This window comes from Eublepharis macularius, chromosome 4 (genome assembly GCF_028583425.1).
Source record: "Eublepharis macularius isolate TG4126 chromosome 4, MPM_Emac_v1.0, whole genome shotgun sequence".
NCBI classification, from domain to species: Eukaryota; Metazoa; Chordata; class Lepidosauria; order Squamata; family Eublepharidae; genus Eublepharis; species Eublepharis macularius.
The window spans coordinates 32,006,306-32,026,169 of record NC_072793.1 but is presented as its reverse complement, the minus strand read 5'-3'; the positions used below and the strand labels follow the sequence as shown (position 1 = coordinate 32,026,169).

The 19,864-nt window shown below is 44.2% G+C and overlaps 2 protein-coding genes across 7 annotated transcripts; one reads left to right on the top strand and one right to left on the bottom strand.

The window, feature by feature from the left end:
- The first annotated feature begins 461 nt into the window (after positions 1-461).
- On the top strand, positions 462-9,399 carry MIF4GD (MIF4G domain containing). 6 transcript variants are annotated; one of them, XM_054978501.1, is made up of 7 exons: positions 495-544; positions 2,262-2,335; positions 5,009-5,143; positions 5,773-5,882; positions 7,078-7,233; positions 8,658-8,750; positions 8,967-9,399. In XM_054978501.1, exons 3-7 carry the CDS (start codon positions 5,062-5,064, stop codon positions 9,192-9,194), a joined length of 669 nt encoding a protein of 222 aa, XP_054834476.1. In that variant the 5' UTR covers positions 495-544; positions 2,262-2,335; positions 5,009-5,061; the 3' UTR covers positions 9,195-9,399. The 6 variants fall into 6 exon arrangements, with proteins under 6 accessions (XP_054834474.1, XP_054834479.1, XP_054834476.1 ...); XM_054978502.1 differs by lacking the exon at positions 495-544 and adding an exon at positions 556-864; XM_054978499.1 differs by lacking the exon at positions 2,262-2,335 and having other exon boundaries at positions 462-544.
- Positions 9,400-12,275: 2,876 nt separating this feature from the next.
- On the bottom strand, positions 12,276-19,864 carry MRPS7 (mitochondrial ribosomal protein S7). Its single transcript, XM_054977486.1, has 5 exons — positions 19,788-19,864; positions 15,751-15,942; positions 14,672-14,735; positions 13,690-13,857; positions 12,276-12,960 (listed from the first exon to the last, which is right to left on the bottom strand). Exons 1-5 carry the CDS (start codon positions 19,862-19,864, stop codon positions 12,739-12,741), a joined length of 723 nt encoding a protein of 240 aa, XP_054833461.1. The 3' UTR covers positions 12,276-12,738.

Genomic DNA, 19,864 nt, shown 5'->3' with positions numbered 1-19,864 from the left:
CTTGTTTTTGCTGCAATGGGCTAACAAGACGACCTTCAGGATTATCAACCACCTGGAGAAAAGACGTCCTGCTCCTGTAACACAGGGTTCTTGTGATGTTGTTTACCAAGTGAAGACTGCGATTAAAATTAAAAACTCCTACGGCCCATTTTTACACATTAAGCCTCTGTCAAAGAGTCGAGACTTTATTTGCCCTCCCGGTCGTCGACAACCCTAGCTACCTCTCCGGAAGGATTTCGAGCCGTGGGGCTTTAAACCTTGCCGAGCAACGACCTCCCTCTCCTGGAACCAAGAACTTGCTCCTCCTGAGAAAAAGATCGCGGTTTGCGTTTCGTTCGTGTGAACGCCCGCGTGGGGAGACTGAGCGACTCGAGGACTCTTCGTCCAGCAAGCGGCGCTGTTGCCGCCGCGCTGTCCCCATCTCGCTTCCCCTTTTCGGTTGGGCTTGCTAGGAAATGACCTAAGAGGAAACCCTCCGGAGTTGCAAGCAATGGAAAGAATCCGTCTTTCGGGAGTCGCCGCCCGGCACCAGAGAGGGTGAAAAGTAAGAGCCGCCGCTGCCGGGGAACCCGCCTGCTTGGGCCAGCTGGGCGCTTTGCCTGGTGGCGGGGCGAATCGCCGAAGGATGCCTATTTTGCACCTGCACTCCATGCTCGAGCTGCTGCCTTTCCTGCTCCTCTTGCTGCTGGTCTTGGCTGTGGGCTTCTTCCTGATTTACCTCCAGCCACCCGACCCAGAAACCAAAAAGAATTAATGAGGGCGGATTGGGGTGGGACTGGGGGTGGGTGGGTTGCGATTCTCTCCCAGCTAAAGATGCGGGTGCTCCGGTCCTGAGAGAGGGGGAAGGCGAAGACCCCAAAGCAGGTTGGTGACGCTTGGGAAAAATAAACTCTTTTCACTCTCGCAGGGTTGCCCCAGACAGTTTCAAGAACAAACTTGCAACTCTTGAGTGGGTGGAGCGGTTTTGGGGCTGACTTGACTCAGCTTTCCCTGGATGGAAAACAGACGTGTTTTTCCATGAGTGGCGTACTGAGATTTGCAGATGTGGCAGCCAATTTACTTTTTGGCTTGTTGCATCCAAACGAGGCCTTTTCCCAACTGTGTCAACTGACAATCGGGCTTACGGATGCTATGCACACTTCTTGTATGTACACTTGTCGGTTAAACTTTGGCAGACCTCCCTCAAAATAGGCGATTGGGAAAGTGCATATGGAAACATCTTATATGAGTGTTGAGGGAGGCATACAAAATCTGAGTGCCATACCCAAAGTACAGGATTTGGGGTCAGAAATAGTACAGATATCATACTGAATGTGCCACGCTGTGAAAGCATAAACATGAGTGGTAAATTTATTTTAATTTATTTTTACTTCATTTATACGCCACCTTTCTTCCCATTGGGGACCCAAAGCAGCTTATGTCTCTCCTCTCCTCCATTTTATCCTCACAACAGCCCTGTGAAGTGGGTTAGGCTGAATGTGTGTGACTGGCCCAAGGTCATACACCAAGTTTCCATGGCAGCATGGGGATTCGAACCTGGGTCTTCCAAATCCTGGCCCAACACTCTAAATACTACACCAAATTGGTTCTCCGGTATGTTGTAGTAGTTACAGGAAAGCCAAACCACTCCAGCCCGTAGTCTCCATGAGCAAGAGCAACTGTGTTTATATTGAGTCATTCTATTGTCTACCGGCAGGAGTGTTCCAAAACCTTTCCCAGGTCCTAAAACTTGATCTCTTTTTAAAAAATGGAGATCTCAGGATTTTTATGTTTGACCCTTATGTGCTTTATCACTGATCTCTGCAGTCAAACTAGCAATTGCACGAACAGGGCTGAAACTTCTGGCATTTCACTGATCATGCCACACACTGGCTAGAGCATGATACAAGTGATCATGCCTCTAAAACCTTGATAACAATTACTTTGTGTGCAGTGGATGTCATTCACTATGTATCAAGGTGCATGGTGTGTACAGAAATCAGATTGATACAAAGGGCAATGCAGAACCCACTGTGGTGTATGTATATTTGTATCTCTGTTTTCAGTGGGCAGAGGCAGTTGCCGCTTCCTACCAGGTTTTCATGTAATCTTGTCATTAAATGGTGGGAGCACTAATACCTTTGACCAACTTTTTCTGTGTCTGTTGTGATAGCCTGCTCTTGACAATAGGCTGGCAGGCTGACATTTGCAAAACACAAACTGAACTCTGTTTGGATGAGGGGAGCTTCTCACAGTGTATCTGTACTTTTTCTGTGAACTAGGTATGAAACAGGACTTTTCAGTTCACAAAGAAGGGCAGACTGTATGAATTAGTTGCTCCGATGAGTAGACACTTGTGAGTAGGATGTGTGTGTGTGTGTGTGTGTCTGTCTGTCTGTAATAATAATAATAATAATCAGGGCTTTTTTTCTGGGAAAAGAGGTGGTGGAACTCAGGACCACACAATGATGTCACTTTGGGTCAGCTGGAACAAGGGGGGAGTTTTTAAAAGTTTAAATCAGCCTCGGCAAAAATGGTCACATGGCTGGTGGCCTCGCCCCCTGATCTCCAGACAGAGAGGAGTTGAGATTGCAACTCAACTCCCCTCTGTCTGGCGATCAGGGGGCGGGGCCACCAGCCATGTGATCATTTTCAAGAGGTGCCAGAACTCCATTCCACTGCGTTCCAGCTAAAAAAAAGCCATGATAATGATGATGATGATGATGATGATGATGATGATGATGATAACCTATTTATATTCCTCCCTTAAGGACAACTGAACACCCACTCAGAGCGGTTTACAAAGTATGTTGTTATTATCCTCGCAACAATCACCCTGTGAGGTGGGTGGGGCTGAGAGAGCTCTGAGAGAGCTGTGACTGACCCAAGGTCACCCAGCTGGCTACAAGCGGAGGAGTGGGGAATCAAATCCAGTTCTCCAGATTAGAGTCCCGTCACTCTTAACCACTACACCAAACTAGTCACAGGCACATCATTGGGACCAACTATAAGCATGTTTACACTGAGTACTGACATTGCTACAGCTATGGGCTATAGCACAAAAAGTTAAAATATTCTTAATAAGCGCTTTTTAAAAATGCTGCCTTTTGGGGTTTTCATGCTGAAAGATCCTAGAGCCAGACACAGGACTGTATTTTGCCCTTCCTGTATTAATACATGTGTGCCCTTCCTTACTAGAAAGGGCGCCATTAAGGCTGTGTTGCTTACATCATTGACATGCTGCATGTTTGATGCCAAGGTGATACAAGCATTGCAGAAAACACAGAGTTGTTAATACTGCAGGAGTGGGATAAATAACAGACTTTTAAAAAACAATTATATTTTATTCACTAATTTTTCAGTTTTACAGTCATTAATAATAAACATTAAACGGCTTTAAAACATTTGCATATGTAATTCTTGTCTCCTTAACATTAATATAGCAATGTCAATAAAGTAGTATACAATACTTACATACTGTTTAAAGATGTACAACTATACAGTATTCTAAGAACAAATTCAAAGATAGGCCAGCCTTTGATAATATTCCATTCTTGGGGATGTTTGGTTTGTGGGTTCATCATGATTAGTTAGATATTCCAAAACTGGAAGCCACTGCTCCAAGAAATGGGAGATATGTTTTTGTTGTTCCATTTGGGCTATTGGATCCACCAGCTTTTCCATTATGAAATAGTCCCATAGTCTACCTTTCCAATTTGTGACTGTGGGCAAACTTTTCTGTTTCCATTTGGAAGCAATAACTGATTTGGCTCTTGATAGTAGGGTTGAGCTAAGATTGATTCTAGATCTTGGTATATAACAGACAGACTTGATTGTAGAAAGTGAGAAGAGCTAATGACATAAAACTGGATGCTGAAACGGGGAGAGGGCTAGGAGCATGAAGAAAGGTGGTAGGATCTAATTGGGAACTCAGAGCCAAGCTACAAGTGACGCCTGACGCAGGTTGGACACTTGTCAGCTTACCTCAAGTTTTGATGGGAAATGTAGGCGTCCTGATCTTGCAGCTTGGCTCTCCATTTAATTGAAGTTTACAGAACCCAACACCCAGCGGAGGGGAAGGTGGGCGCCCGGCGAGAGTCTGCACTCCCCTCCCAACCACATGTTCTCCCTCCCGTAGACTGCCACTCTGTAAACTTCAATTAAATGGAGAGCCAAGCTGCAAGACCAGGATGCCTACATTTCCTATCAAAACTTGAGGGAAGCTGACAAGTGTCCAACCTGTGTCAGGCGTCACTTGCAGCTTGGCTCTCAGTGGGTATAAATAGCTGGTTTTCCTCTTGAGCCTGTCTACTTCTTTGGATCCTAGACTACTTAATATTCCCCCTCCATGCTGCAAGTCCATCGTCCAGCAGTTGCTGGACTTGCAGCATAAGCACATGTCATAGCCAGGGAATTCTGATGAGTGAGCAATGTGTTCAGCTATTTGTCAATTCATTGTTTAGAAGTCGGACAGTAAGCATTTGGGTCTGGAATTGGGTGGGCAGGTAAGGCTGGATGTACTTTATGCCTACTGCCACGTACACGCACACACACAAAACCCACTCAGGTGAACATAATGTACCAAACAGTGTGAAGTCTTAAATCAGAAGGATCTAGGGGGCAGGAAGATAGAAGCTATGACTATGATTGACGAGATTTTGCTCCAGCTTTGTTTTCCGGGGCTTGATTGCATTGCTGTTCTGGCTGTATGATTGGCACTGCTGTTTCCTGCTCGGTAGAGAAGCAGGAATGGAAAGGTGGAAATCCACAATGGGAGGAAAAGGGGGGGGAACCCAATAGAAATTTTCTATATAGATTTAATGAGATGTATTATAAAGTGACAAGTGCTCTAATAAATGAATGAGTAAATGCAAAATACGGTACTTACAAACTATTTACTGTTTCCATTCCAGTTTAATTTGGAGGGGCCGCTAGTTTTGGGTTCAGTAGAGAAGCAGAGCATCTGAAATCTGGTGTAATCTCCTTTCTCATCTGAATAACCTGTGTTTCGCTTCTTCTCCGTCCACAGTTTGACACTGTCTATTGCTTTCCTGACCTAGCACCACTGAAACAGAGCAAGAGATGGGAGACACAGGCAAAGAAGAGTATAAAATACATTCATTTGATGTAGAGATTCAGCAGTTACTGAAAACAGCCCTCAAAGGTCAGCATCTCTGTCTTTCTCCCCAGAAATCAACATGATGAAGTTTGAAAAACTAGAACTTTTATAGTGCAATCCTAAACTGAGTTATTCCAGCCTAAGTCAATTTATTTCAACGAGCTTAGGCTGGAATAACTCTGTTTAAGATTGCACGGTTAGAGACCTACTACCATTATGCATTTGAATTTGTTTGAAACTAGTTAATACTTATCGTTTACAGCCCCCATCCCTGCACTGCCAAAACCACATTGGGAATTGTATTTCCATGAGGATTTGTTTGGATTCCTGACCAGTTTATGGACTATAGTTTCCAGTGTGAGACAGGATTAAACTTGTATTTTAGACATATCAGCTCAGTCATGGAGTAACCTTCCACATGTCAGTCATCTCTTGGCCTCAGGTTTCTCCCATCTTTAAAATGGAATAATTAATGATCTTCCTTGCAGAAAGACTGTGATGAGAAAAGATTTGTTGGAGCAGTCCACAAAGAGTCCATAAACTCAGCAGTCAGAAAAAAATCAAGGAATCCAGAAATAAAGGATATGTTAGCCGTGCAATTTTAGATGTTCAGAAATATTCCAATGTGTATTTTTTCCAAGTCTGTTTTAAGTGTGTTGCATCATCTCCTGTAGACCCCAGCAGTGTGGACCTGGAGAAAGTGGCCAATGTAATTGTGGACCAGTCCCTCAAAGACTGTGTATTCAGCAAAGAGGCTGGGCGTATCTGCTACACCATCATTCAGGTGGGAGACTTGAGAATCCACGTTTCACATCATTCATTCATTCATTCATTCATTCATTCATTCATTCATGTAAACATTGATAGACCATGTTTCTTAAAACCAGTGTTGTGCAACATTAAACACAGAATTGGCAATTTGTTCAGCACTGTCAACCATATGCAGTAATCAGGTTATCACATATTGAACACTGCTTTAATGAATGTGGCTGTCAGTGGTAAAAAATAAATCACATCTCACCTTGAGACTTCCAGCCACCTGAGTGACTCTAGCATTGCTAGTCCCAGATGTGCAAATTGTTAATGCAAACTCAAGAACAAGCAGACTTTGAAAGCATGAAATTTGAAAACTAAAAAAACAAAGCAAGCCCCCTTTTATTTGAATTCTTGTTTTGGGGTCTTTTCCAGGATGACATTATCGTATTTTCAAACTTATTTTTACCAGCTTGAGTACACTAAAACACGTTTCTAGTCATCTTAGTTACTGTGAAAGCATTTCTTTCCAAAGTGCTCTTTTCCTTTGGTTCTTTCCTTAGATATTTAGACTTTTCTCCTCGATGGGGAGCCAAAGCAGATTGCATCATTCTCCCTTCCTCTAACGTTATCCTCACAACAACCCTGTGGGTTAGGCTGAGAGTGTGACCCAAAGGCCCTTTCCACACAGCACAATTTAAGCTGGTACCTCTGCATATTCACATTAAACAGCGCTAAATCCGCTTGGGCTCCAGACATTCTGCACTGCATGGCCTTGAGGCGATTTGTTGTCTCCTGATGAGTTGAGATGTGTCTGTTCGAACTCCCAGGCTTGGGAGGCAAAACTAAAGCTAGGATATAAATAGGTTTTGCTCACCTGTAAATTTTATGCACCTATAGGTTCCTGTTTCATGCAGTGATAGGGTTTGAATGATGAGAAGTATAAACAGGCAGTTAGATGCACACATTTATTTATTTACTTAATTTATATCCTCTCTTTCTCCCTAGTGGGGATGCAGAGTAGCTGACATCATTCTCCTCTCCTCTGTTTTATCCTCCCATCAGTCCTGTGAGGCTGAATGCGTGTGACTGGCCCCAGGTCACCCAGCAGACTTCCATGACAGAATGGGGATTTGAACCTGTGACTTCCAGATCTAGTCCAACACTCTAACCCCTGCACCACGCTGACTCTCCATGTGGGATAAACATCTTTGTCTTTGTTACAGGCAGAAAGCAAGCAGGTTGGCCAGAGTGCCTTCCGGCGAAGCCTCCTCAACAGACTGCAGCAGGAATACAAGGACCGGGACGAATTGCGAGCCCGCTCCCTCCAGGCCTGGATCTGCTATGTCACCTTTATCTGTAACATCTTTGATTACCTGAGGGTAAGGGGACAATGCGGAGAACCAGGGCTCATTTTGAGGGGGAACGCGCAGGGACGCAGTTCCGGCAGTTCCCCAAAGAGGTCACATGACAGGTGGCCTCGCCCACATGACGCTCGGCCGTTTGGGGCCCATTTCAGCCTGAATTGGGGCCGAAATGGCCCGGATTGGGCCTCTGACGGGTGGTGGATCACTCTCCCGTTCAGCAACGGCCCGATCCTGACCATTTTGGGACCCTTTTTGGCCCTTTTCAGCCCCCTTTTGCCATTTTGGGCCCAATTTCGGCCATGAATGGCCAGGATTGGAGCCAAAACAGCCAAGATAGGTGATGTCAGGGGATGTGGCGTATGCCAATCAGTTATGCTAATGACACACTTCTGGCGATGGCAAGGGGCATAGCATATGCTAATGAGTTATGCTAATGAGTCCCTCCAGCTCTTTTTCTACGAAATGACCCCTGCTGAGAACATGTCTCTCTTCGTGTATGTCTCAGATCCAAGGCCTGTTCATGTGTTCCTCTCCTAATGAGGGAATATGTGATTTTGAACTGCCTCTCCCTGAAATGCTGCAGAAAGAGACAGACGTTCTTCTATCAGCAGCCAATATAGAGCTAGAGGGTTTACAGGGCTGGTCAACGGCTAACCCCCACCATTATGTTTGGCAGGAGCAGCAGCAGCCCCTTTAAAGTTGCAGTGGTACCAATAACGGGGGGCAGCTACCTTTAGTCTACTAAAGGAAAGCAACTGCTGCCAGAGAAAGTAAAACTATATCTTGAAAACAAAACTAGAGGCAGCTCCTGTTGAGGATAAGGAGAGAGCTTCTTTTGCTGTCTGGGTGAATGAGATGTTCCAGGAGGTACCTGTTCTTTCCACATGCTCACATAGCGCACCATGGCAGGTGTGTCAACAGAAAGATAGTCAGCTTGCAGAAGTAGCCTGTTGTTAAATACTTGTGCAGGTGAATTCACTGTTTTGAATACTTCTGGATTCTTGTCTGAGTTTCTAGAAGAAACCATTCCCCTCTCTTTCCAGACTATACAAAAAGGTGGAAATACCCCAAGAGACATACGGCATGGGCTTTCATAAGCAAAAACCTGCTTCATCAAACTCCTTGTAAAACGTGCATCCAATGCAGTGGGCTTGAAACTCATGCCTCAGTACGTTGTTACCCTTTGAAAGTGCCACAGAACTCTTCAGTGTTCTTGCTGCAACCTATTTAACCTTGCTATTCTCCTACAGTTTTTATTTACTATTTAGAAAACTTTTATGCTGCTTCTCCAGGAACCTGCCCGAGTTGGCTTGCAAACTTAAAAGAGGGGAGGGGGGAATCCAGCCCCGCATAAGTATATACGCCATAAAAACAGATCACGGTTAAAAATTCAGTTATGCTTCTGAACATTGCTTGACAAATGCACTGCCCGTTAACAGGTAAACAACATGCCCATGATGGCATTGGTGAACCCAGTGTATGACTGTCTGTTCCGGCTGGCGCAGCCTGATAGCTTGCAGAAGGAGGAAGAGGTAAGTGTCGCAGGGATGCAACAGAGGCGAGAGCCGTTTGGACAGCGAAAAGGCATCTCTGGCTTGCCTGTCCTTTAGCTTTGGGGCTAGAGAATCTATGCAGATCCATTGGAGGAGAGGGACCTGCTGTTTTCTTTTTTTGTTCAGCTGGTTTTGTACTAAAATCTGCCTGGGGCAGCTGTACCTTTACAGTCTTTTCTCCTCCCTTCCGTTCAGGTGGACTGCCTGGTGCTACAGCTGCACCGTATTGGGGAGCAGCTTGAGAAGATGAACTCTCAGAGGATGGACGAGCTCTTTTCCCTCCTAAGAGACGGCTTCCTTCTGCAGGAGGGACTCAGCTCCCTTTCCCAGCTGCTGCTGCTGGAGATCATTGAATTCCGGGCCGCTGACTGGAAGATGACGGAAGCAGCCCAGAAATACTATTACAGCGAGGTCACAGACTGAGCGGGCAATTGCTGCCCCCTGCTCTTGCTACCCAAAGGCAGGGCTTGAATTGTCACTCTTGACATCCTTTCACCAGCAGATTTTAAACAAACGCTGCAATTATTTGATTAACTTTTTTTCCCTAGCACTTTTTGTAAATAGGATGTATAACGCACTCACTTAGAGCCAAAACACACGTTAAGAAATACCTAGGTTCAGCACGTGTTCTCTTACCTCAAGGTTTGCCGGGATCTGTAGGCGTCCTGGAAGCTTAAAGTAGGCGTCCTGGAAGCTTAAAGATCTGTAGGCGTCCTGGAAGCTTAAAGTCCTGGAAGCTTAAAGGATCTGTAGGCGTCCTGGAAGCTTAAAGGCTTCCTGGAAGCTTAAAGCTTAAAATACAGGCGCCTGTATTTCCCTTCCCCTTTTTGCTGCTCTGTAAATGCTAAACTTTAAGCTTCCAGGACGCCTACAGATCCTGGCAAACCTTGAGGTAAGAGAACACGTGCTGAACCTAGGTTTTTCTTAACGTGTGTTTTGGCTCTTAATAGTCTCTTTATTCTGGGTAACTGATGGCTGAAACTGGGAAGGGCGGTTTGATTTGGGAGAAAGGGACAGCATTTCAAAACTGTTTTCGTGGCATTGCACTAAACAGAGAACTGTACTGATCAGTCACAAGCTGGGCTGGCCTTTTTCCCCCACAGAGTTGCTGCCTTAGGCAGGTTTTACTTGCAGATCCTAATTTGAATGTGAGCAACCTGAAAGCAGCAGTCATTTAAAACTAGCCAGAGGATGGACTATAGACCTTCAACGCCCTCTTCAGGCACCTGCTTGGCATGTTATTCTTTGATCGTCTCTTGATCTTCCATAGCTGACCTTAATTAACTCTTTGGTTGAGAAAGGAAAATGGAATTCTAAATGGAAGCACTAGCACAGAATTTCAATTTGCTTCCTTACAAGCTATTTTGAGAACTTCCTAAATTCCATTTGTTTCTCTGTTTGCAGTCATTACGAGACATGAATAACATTTGGGCAATTTTACCTCTGTTCTGAACTGTCAAGATGCTTGGCAGTCTTGGCAAGATGTGCCAATTTTCCTTCTACCATCCAGTAACCACCAACGGCCGATGGTTGCACCACACTTCCTATTGCTGGTTCTCCCGTTGCTAATGGAAAACAGTTTTTCTCGCATATTATTACTTCTACCATACAGAGGTGGAACAAGCAATCATTATTTAATATACCAACATCGTTGCCACAAATAAAATAAAAGCAAATAGTAGGGTGTGCCATCCCCGTGTATTGCAATTTGAAAATAAGGTGTTGAAAAATTGAGATTCTGCTTAGAGCCAACTCTTTCAGAACTATGTGGCAAAGGACTGTATCATTTCAGACTGTAGGGATCCCCTTGACTGTTCGAATGCTCCTCCAAAACAAGCCAACTGTCCTTGAACATAGAAAACTTAGCATAGAGATGAAATAATGCAAGGCCTAGCACACTGCAGTGCCAGTTTTGTCCAAGCAGGGCTGGCTCTCTCTCTCTCACACACACACACAGAAAACATGAGATCATGTCATCCCTTATTGGCAGTGCGAAGTCACTTGGTACTAGAAGGGGTGAATCTTGCAAAATTTCTGAATCTTGCACAATTTCTGAATACAAGTCTTAGGGTCAAACTATACATAATGCCAAGTTCCATGCCCTGAGCTCCACGCTTTTTTCCCCCTCTTTAAAAATCACAGGTAGGGGAGAGCCTGATTCTAATTGGCATGGGGGAGGGGGGAGATTAATCTTCCCAGTGCATCATTCCCCCCCAATTTGAAACAGTCCAAAGAGGCCACTGATTTGCCTTGTTGGGGCAAACATACAGGCACTGATGCCGTCTTGAGTGACAGCCCTGTTAAATTGTGTGGTTCTTCAGTGAGCAAGGGACAGCCCTTGTGACTGACATGTGGCTTTCGGAGACAGAGCACAAGGTGTTGTAAAAGTTGCTGTCTGGCCATAGCCTCCTCAAGTGGTGCTTTATGCTTCCGGAAAGGCACTTTGGACTATATGGCCTTAGAGAATTCAGCAGCACTTTTTAAAGAATAGGATGAGTACACAGATTCTTCCATAGCTGCAAGAAGGTGCTAAAATGCTTTCAACCTGCAGCTAATGCTGTGCTCCTCCTCTTCTTCTCTACTCTTGGCCAGCTTGGATGTAGGTAGCCAAAAAGGTAGTGCCTTTTCCTCCAAGGAGGTGTGAAGCCCACGGGTTATTTCAAAGCCTCACCCCTAGCAAGCTTAGTCCTTTGAGAACTCAGAGGTAGAGCCTTATTTTGTAACTTTTATACAGTAAGTACTTTTGAACTACAGTATTGTACATTTCTGTTAAGATCGATTCGCTTCGGAACTTTTTAAATAAATGAATGTTTTACATTTCTGCATATAATCTTTGCTTGCTTTCCTACTCATCAGGGAGCTTTCCAAATTAAAGGGGGGGCGGGGCTTGTGGAAGGATTGCAATTAGTTAGCTATAGCAAAGAAACATTTCCTTCATGTGACTGGAGAGGGGTGCTGCTTCCCCCCCCTCTTGTAGCTCACAAGTAATGAGTCAATGACAATAAAAAGTGGTGGTCTGTGACCTTTTCTGGCTTTGCAAGGCTGTTCTATGACAGCCAGGTTGGGTTAGTGGTTAAGAGTGCAGGACTGTAGTCTGGAGAACCAGGTTTGATTCCCCACTCCTCCACTTGAAGACAGCTGGGTGACCTTGGGGCAGTCACAGCTTCTAGGAGCTCTCAGCCCCACCCACCTCACAGGGTGTTTTGTTGTGGGGATAACAACAACATACGTTGTAAACCGCTCGGAGTGGTTGTCCTGAAGGGCAGTATATAAATTGGCGGTTGTTGTTATGGTCTGTATAAAGGCCCTGCTTTGGAGAGAAACAGGAGGCAGAGTGTTCAAGAGGGAGCATTTATACATTGGTAAGTTATATAGCACTTCTAGTGTAATTAGTCCTATTGTCCTTTTCTCCATCCTCCTCAACTAGTTTAGGCAACAGGTCATTCTTGTCCAATTTTACAGACAGAAAAGTTGAGCAAAGAGAAATTACTTAAAGCCATCCATCTTTATTATCGTTAGTGTGGTTCTGCTTCATCGGAGAATATTTCCAGAAGACTCCAGTAATAATACAAAAGTGTACATGGCGTCTTTTGCTAATCCCCTAATGATTCTGTGTTTGCCTTAAGCATGCCATTCTGTAACATAAATACGCCCTCTGGTAAGAATTCAGAATGCAATATACAGCAAACGGAAAGCAGGGGCCTGTGTATACTTGAATTCATCCAGGAAATGGGATTAACTAGAACTTTACCTTACTAAGATTCGGAAAGGGCGGGGGGAACCCCTTAAAATATGAAATCATAGCAAGTAATTTTCTTTGAGATTTGTTAAAAGTCATTTGAAAAGAGTCAGTCGAAAAGCACTCCCAGGCCGGCGGTATGCTAAGAAATGCAGCTGGATGTCCTTTTTCTGCTTTACAGGGAAGTTTCTGTCATCCTACGCTGCGTTTGCCAGAACGGGGCATTCTCTACCACCAGCGAAAGTGTGCAAAGGCCCGGTTAGACTCTGCCATTTTGTGCAACTCCTGCTTCTTCTTTATCACAGGGCCTTCGTTGTGGAAGGCTGCCAGAAGCTCGTCGGAGAGCTTTTCGTGCATGAAAGTCCGCCTGTGCTTGTTTTCCCTGCACTCCGTGAGCATCCACTTCATCGACAGAAAGCGCCGCCGGCTGTCCTTCAGAGGGGTTGGGACCTGCAGGAGACAAAGATTTAATGTATTTCGTATTAAACATTCTGAGCGAAAGGAGCTTCAAACACCTTGCATATGCTAATGCTGGTGTTTATTCCCAGTCCAAAGTTTGGGTTTCAAATCCCTGGCTTCTTTTGAACAAAAACCGCAGTAGGACAATCAAAGTGCTGATGTATTAGGCCATGGGGGCAGAAATTTCTAAAGGCAATATAAAACCTGGCCTCGCCAAGCCTTAAAAAGGATCACCACTCTTCCTCAGCCAACACTTTATTCAGCAGCTTCATGAGGTCTGCAGAACTAAAAAGTAAAATGTAGAAAATGGAGCATATGCAGAGTGTTAATTATACACCTGTACATATATATGTCAGGCTAAGAGCCTTAAAAGGCTTGCACTATGTCTTCAAAGTTATTCCAATAGCTCATTTTGCTAGAAAGGTCTGTTGCTGTCAAAGTCAATGCCTTTAAAATGTGCCCTGGTAGACTCCAGCTGCAGCAGCCCTAGTGTGCAGCTATACAGAAGGGACCTGGAGTTGCTCCCCGTCGCCTTCCTGTGTTATTCTGACTGCATCTAATGTTTGCTTCAACTGAATGGTGGGCTGCAGGGGTCTCTTAATGCCACTCAGTGATGAGGAAGACAGGCTCCGTTTTCAGTAGGATGCAAGTCAAGCCAAGCCAGGTTGGGTTGAAGGGAAGAAGATGATAATGACATCATCTACTCAGCTCTTGACTTACCTGGTAGGTTCGACCTCCTTTCTGGACATTCATCAATCCAATAATAGGCTCACAGTTTTTCAGTGCCTGATGGAAGATGATATAGGGGTTGCACTCAATGTTTTCCCTCTCCTTCTCATCGGCTTTATAGTACTGCTCGAGCTGCTTTCTCTTAATGGCTTCTAAAGTCTTAATTGCAAAGAACAGTATAAGTTCTGTGAAGGATTCTCATAGCAGCAGGATTATGTCAGAATGGAATAAGTATTACACATACACCTGAGTATCTCTGGGCAGAGATGACCATTTCTAAAAGAAGTAAATGCAGGACCCCAACTGTTGAGCTTCCTTTCTAGCTACTGGAGGCCCCTGACCCAGACTCATTCAGGTCAAAGAACCGAGACCAGCCAGTGCATTCAACTTTTAAAACATTCCCAGCAACCACAAGCACTTTTTAAAAAGAAAAACAGGAAATTCCCCTGAGTCTGCTCTGAATCTAATGCAAAAAGCCAGGGTATACAACTGATTGCAGACCTGTGGGACTACCCCTGTATCTAAGAATAAATTAGGAACATTAAACACCCTGTGTGGTGTTTGCAAATTTTAGTTAAAATGCCAGTAATGGGGAAAGGAAGAAATAGGAATGAAGACATACAAAATGGGGTCATACTCAAAAGACTAGGGCAGAGAGAGGCACTTTCTATGTCTCTTTTGAAAGAGGGATACTACTCCTTTGCCAGATTGGCTAGAGGCAGTGTGGTGTAGTGATTAGCGTGTTGGACAAGAATATGGGAGACCTCGGTTCAAATCCCCACTCTGCCACGGAAGCTCACTGCATGACCTTGGGCCAGTTACTTTCTCACAGCCTAACCTACCTCACAGGACTGTTGTGAGGATAAAATGGAGGAGAGAACAACGGTAAGCCGCTTTGGGTCCCCAGTGGGGGAAAAGGCAGGCTATAAATGAAGTAAATAAATAAACACTGAGACAAAACATTAATAAATACCTGATTCATGATGGACCGGGCCAGAATTTTATTCCCTCCCATCATCATCATGTTAGTGAATTTGCTGTAATGACAAAGCACAAATGTGAGTCATTGCCAAGGCACAAGACCCCCATTACTGAACTCTACCATGACGCTGATCACCTATAATGTTATGTATGAAGATTCAGGGCAAGAGTGCCAATTACTTTGTATCTGCTGTCAATCCTCCCATTGTGTTTGTTCTAGAGAAGGTCTATAGCAGTGGTGGCTCTGACAGCAGTATGCTGGAGGGCTACCAGCTTGACAAACTTTGCTGTATTAGGGAGAAAGGCATTAGACTTTACTGGAAGGCACTGCAAAGTAAGGATGGAGGCCTGCCAATCTGTGTTCCATACAGGCATGTGGCTGCTAAGTGGAAAATACAGCCCAGAGCAGAAGTGAGTTATGACTTCTGCCCACTCAGCAGCCATCCTCCTGCATAGTGTTAAGGGAACAATCTCCTTGCCTCTAGTACTAGATGATGCCCTCCAATAATGGCATCAAGTCTCCTCATTCCATGCAGTGGCGCTCAATGGCAGAAGATGCCAGCCCTTCAGTGAGGGCTACGCGAACTGTTGTTGATCAATAACCCAGAGTGGCAAAGAACATAAAAGCTGTCAAGCAAGCAAAACACAGTTTAAACTTAGTATCCTGTCTCTACATTTAGCAGATGCTTGCAAACAGGTAGATAGAAACTAGAGGAGACAGGGTCGGTATCCCCTCTGAAGCTTATCCCTGCATTGCTTTACCTTGCACAACGAAGCATGGAAAACAGGCAGGTGAGAAAGGTAACCACTGAGACATGGGAAACATTGTTTTATGAAAAGCTGAGGAGTTTTCTGAATTGATCCACCCCACATTAAAGCACTACCAACAGAGCCCTGAGACTTCAGGTCACCTGCCTAATAATGTTGTGCTTCCTGGCTCCTTTAATTTATAGTTGTTGCTATTTCTGATACATATTGATGATTATCTACATTTCCCAATAAAATCAATGAAACTTTTCTTTGTTAAGCAGTAGATATAGCTGGTCCACTGACAGACTGCCGCATTCAGACCTTATTAATGGATCATAAAACACAGAACTGGAGACACTGGAAAGGGCAGCTTTCATGGGTCGGACGGTCTTGAGCTCTTGCGCTGCCTTTTCCTCTTCTGATAATTGTTCTAGAGGCTTGCCATATGCTTCTTTGCTTACTTCTGGATCAAGGAAAACAGGACTGTATCGGCTCCACCTGATTTGGGTCAGCCTGAAAAGGATTCAATGAATAGAAGAATTTCACACAAACCTTTTCATTCACATGAACTGAAAGTATAGTACTCTACAGGTAAATCCCTGCATCCAGTTCTGTGACCCAGTTACATGAATGTATTACTTATTTTACTTAAAAGATTGTATCCTTTCCTACTACTTTAAAAATACTCAGGACAATTTACAAAAGGTATAAAGCAATATAAAAACAAAGGAATCCCAACAATTTAAAATTTAAAGATATGATAAGAAATAATAAAATAACCACAGAGAAAGTCCTTTCCCATCTGTCACCAGTCTTACATTCTGCAAAGTCAGTACATGCAGAAGGGCCAACCGTAGCAGATCTCAAGCTATGCGCAGGTTGAAATTGTAATGTGCCATTGTGGGTATCAGTGGTTGTACAACTACCCACTTCCAAGGCTGTTTATTTAAAACATTTCTATGCTACCTTTCCACCCAACTGGGGCCCCCAAGGCAGCAAAAATAAAAATATTTCAGCATTAAAACAGCCCCATGTACAGCACATGAAAAGTAATCTAATCTAGATGTTACCAGGGCACGCAACACAGGGGCAAGATTTTTCCTGTCCAGGAAGAACTGCAGCTGGCTCACCAGCTGATGCTCATGAAAGGCACTGCTGGCACCTCTTTCTCCAACGGGAGCCCTGGGTCCAGCAGCACCTCCAAGCTATGAACCTGCCCCTTTAAAGGGAGTTCAACCCCAACCAGAACAGGATATACCCCAGGACCTTCCCTCTACCAGAAGCACCTCCATTTGGGAGGGGTTAAGTTTCAGTTTGTTAGCCCCAATCCATCCCAAAACTGCCTCCAGGCACTGTTCATAGCTCCTACAGCCTCACTTGGATCTGCTGGAAGACCAAGATAGAGCCAAGTGTCATCATCATATTGCTGGCAATTCAGCCCAAATTTCTGAATGACCTCTCCCAGCGATTTACATAGCTGTGGGAAAGCATGGGGGATGAGATTACTTTGAGAGATCCCATGGGCCAGAGGCTAAGGGCCACAGCAGCAGTCCCCCAGCACCACACTCTGAAACCTACTTTCAAGGTAAGACTGAAACCACTGCAGAACGCTGCCTACCAGTTAAAACCCAGAAAGGCTGTCCAAAAGGATACCATGATCGATGGTATCAAATGCCACCAACAGGTCCATGAGAATTAACCAAGTTACATTCCCCTGACCATCTGGTGCAGGTCATCCACCAGGGTGACCAAGGCTGTTTCGGTCCCATAACCAGGCCTGAGACCAGATTTAAACAATCTGCTTCATCCAGAAATCCCTGAAGTTGCCCAGCCACCACTTGTTCAGTCATCTTGCTCAAGAATTGTACATTTGAGACTGAAAGGTAGTTATTCAGCTCTCCTGGATCTTGTGTAGGCTCCTTTAGGAGTGAACACACCAGTGCTCAGCAAGGACTTCCTTTTTCAAGGAGGCATTTACTGTCTCCTGAACCCAGTCCATCAGTTCCTCCTGGCAGATTTAAACAGTCAGAAGGGATAAGGGTCATATAAGTAGATGGCAGGTCTCAAACTCCCAAAAATCCTATCCACATCCTCAGACTGGACATGCTGAAAGATACAACTGGACAAATCAGCACTCCTGGACCACCCGATCCTGTCATTGCTGATGTAGAGTCCAAGTTGGAACAGACACAAGAGATATTATCTGCAAAGTGCTTATCAAAATGACTGCAGCTTTAATGGTCAGCATCAGTACTGTGAATTGGGCCCAGAAACAGACTAGAACCCTATAAAGTTGCTGTAGCATAAGGGAGATGTGATTCCCCACAATGCATCCCAGTCAGCTCCCAACTACCATATTCTACACCAGTTGAACTATTTTCAAAGGCAGCCCCCACTTACAACATATTACAGGAGTTCAGTTTCAGTGCTACCAGGGCACACATGTATAGGATCAGGCTATTTCATTTTCAGACTTGTGTTCAGGATGGTCAGAGTATCGTTAAAGGATGGATGCATGCTTATGGTGGATTATAAACCAATCGAGTAGAAACCTACACGTGAAGGAATAAATGGGAATACACATATGTACTCACAGTATCAAAATGCAGTTAATTTGACCTTGTTCACATATGGATAATTGCATATATATATATCAGTAGACAATCAACATAAGGCAATCAATAATTCATATACAAACCAAATTACACAATGCAAATTCCCATGGCAATGGTCAAGATCAGTAAACATCAGATTCATATAACTATCAATGAGTCATATACAGACAGTGCTCACTCTCCCCACCAGTAAATATTTTATGAAGGTTGATATTCCACGTCAAATGGCAGGAAACACCTCACTGTATAAAGTCAAAAGAGAGAACGTCCACTGTTAAGTCTCCCAGATAAGTATTTGAATCTCCCAAGTAAGTATCACAGGAAAGTGTTCCAAGAAGTATTCAATTAACGATGTTTATCTTATAATTTCTTTGGAGTGAAAGATGCAGAAAACACATCGGACGCCCCCACGGTGTCCTTTGCCCAACACTCAGGGCCGGCGTCTGTATCCTGTTGTTTCGTCCTATGACCTCCTCTGGGGCGAAATGATTCGAGTTGGAAATGCTGTGTATTTTAAACTAGTCTCAAAGCAGTTCATTCATAGAGTCAACCGCAACCGCAACTATCATTGATAGTTATATGAATCTGATGTGTACTGATCTTGACCATTGCCATGAGAATTTGAATTGTGTAATTTGGTTTGTATATGAATTATTGATTGCCTTATGTTGATTGTCTACTGATATATATATATATGCAATTATCCATATGTGAACAAGGTCAAATTAACTGCATTTTGATATTCCCATTTATTCCCGTGTATTCCCATTTATTCCTTCACATGTAGGTTTCTACTCGATTGGTTTGTTCTTGGGTGAAGGAGCCTTTGTAGCTAGTGTATACTTCTTATGGTGGATTATAATCAACATTTGGATATTAAAATGAAACAAAAGGATGACAGTTTTCCATATGAATATGAAATGCACAGATGATAACTTGTAAAATTAAATCAATCGAGTTTGCATTTATTTAGTAACAGGAGATAAAAAATTCAGATCCAGATCCATCATCTTAACCACTAGCAATTTATATAAACATCCTGATTTAAATAAACTTTTTCCATTTTTCTTCTAAGTCAAACATCTTATGCTTATAGGAACACTGAAACCACAAGAACCTACAACCATTACTTCTCCCACGCATGCATTATACATTAGGGAGGGGCTTGCTTATCTGCCCAGACCTGGATAGCCCAGGCAAGCCCGATCTTGGAAGCTAAGCAGGGTTGGCCTTGGTTAGTAACTGGATGGGAAACCTCCAAAGAAGACCAGGGTTTAAGAGGCATGCAATGGCAAACCTCCTGTTAAGTCATCGTAAGTCAGTTATGACTTGATGGCACTTTCCACCACCACCATGCTTTAACTGGCACCTTCATTCATAGAACCCCTGACAGTACAGTCTTTTAGAGTTATTGCAGTCTAAGAACACTGAGTTTAGAGGCTTCAGGTTGGAAAAACCACTGGATTGCACTGCGAGACAACTGGCGCACACTACACTATACACTATACACACGCTTTCCTGAGCTCCACCCACTTTCTGCTTGTAGCGACACAGATCATTTGGATGACATAAATTAATCTGAAGGTCACTGATGTATGAATAACCTGCATCTTGTGCGTTTTTCGAATCCTTTTCCAAGGCATGCTTTGAAGCCGTAGTTTACAGAAAATATTCCCTATTCCTGTCTGCACCCTGCATTAATAGCCCAGTCTCGGACAACCATTATTGCAGGACCCCGCTTACCCGGGCAACCAAGCCTTGCTACAGACATACACGCGCTGCCCCGCTAGCCCGAGCCTCTCCATCATGGAGGCAGCCAT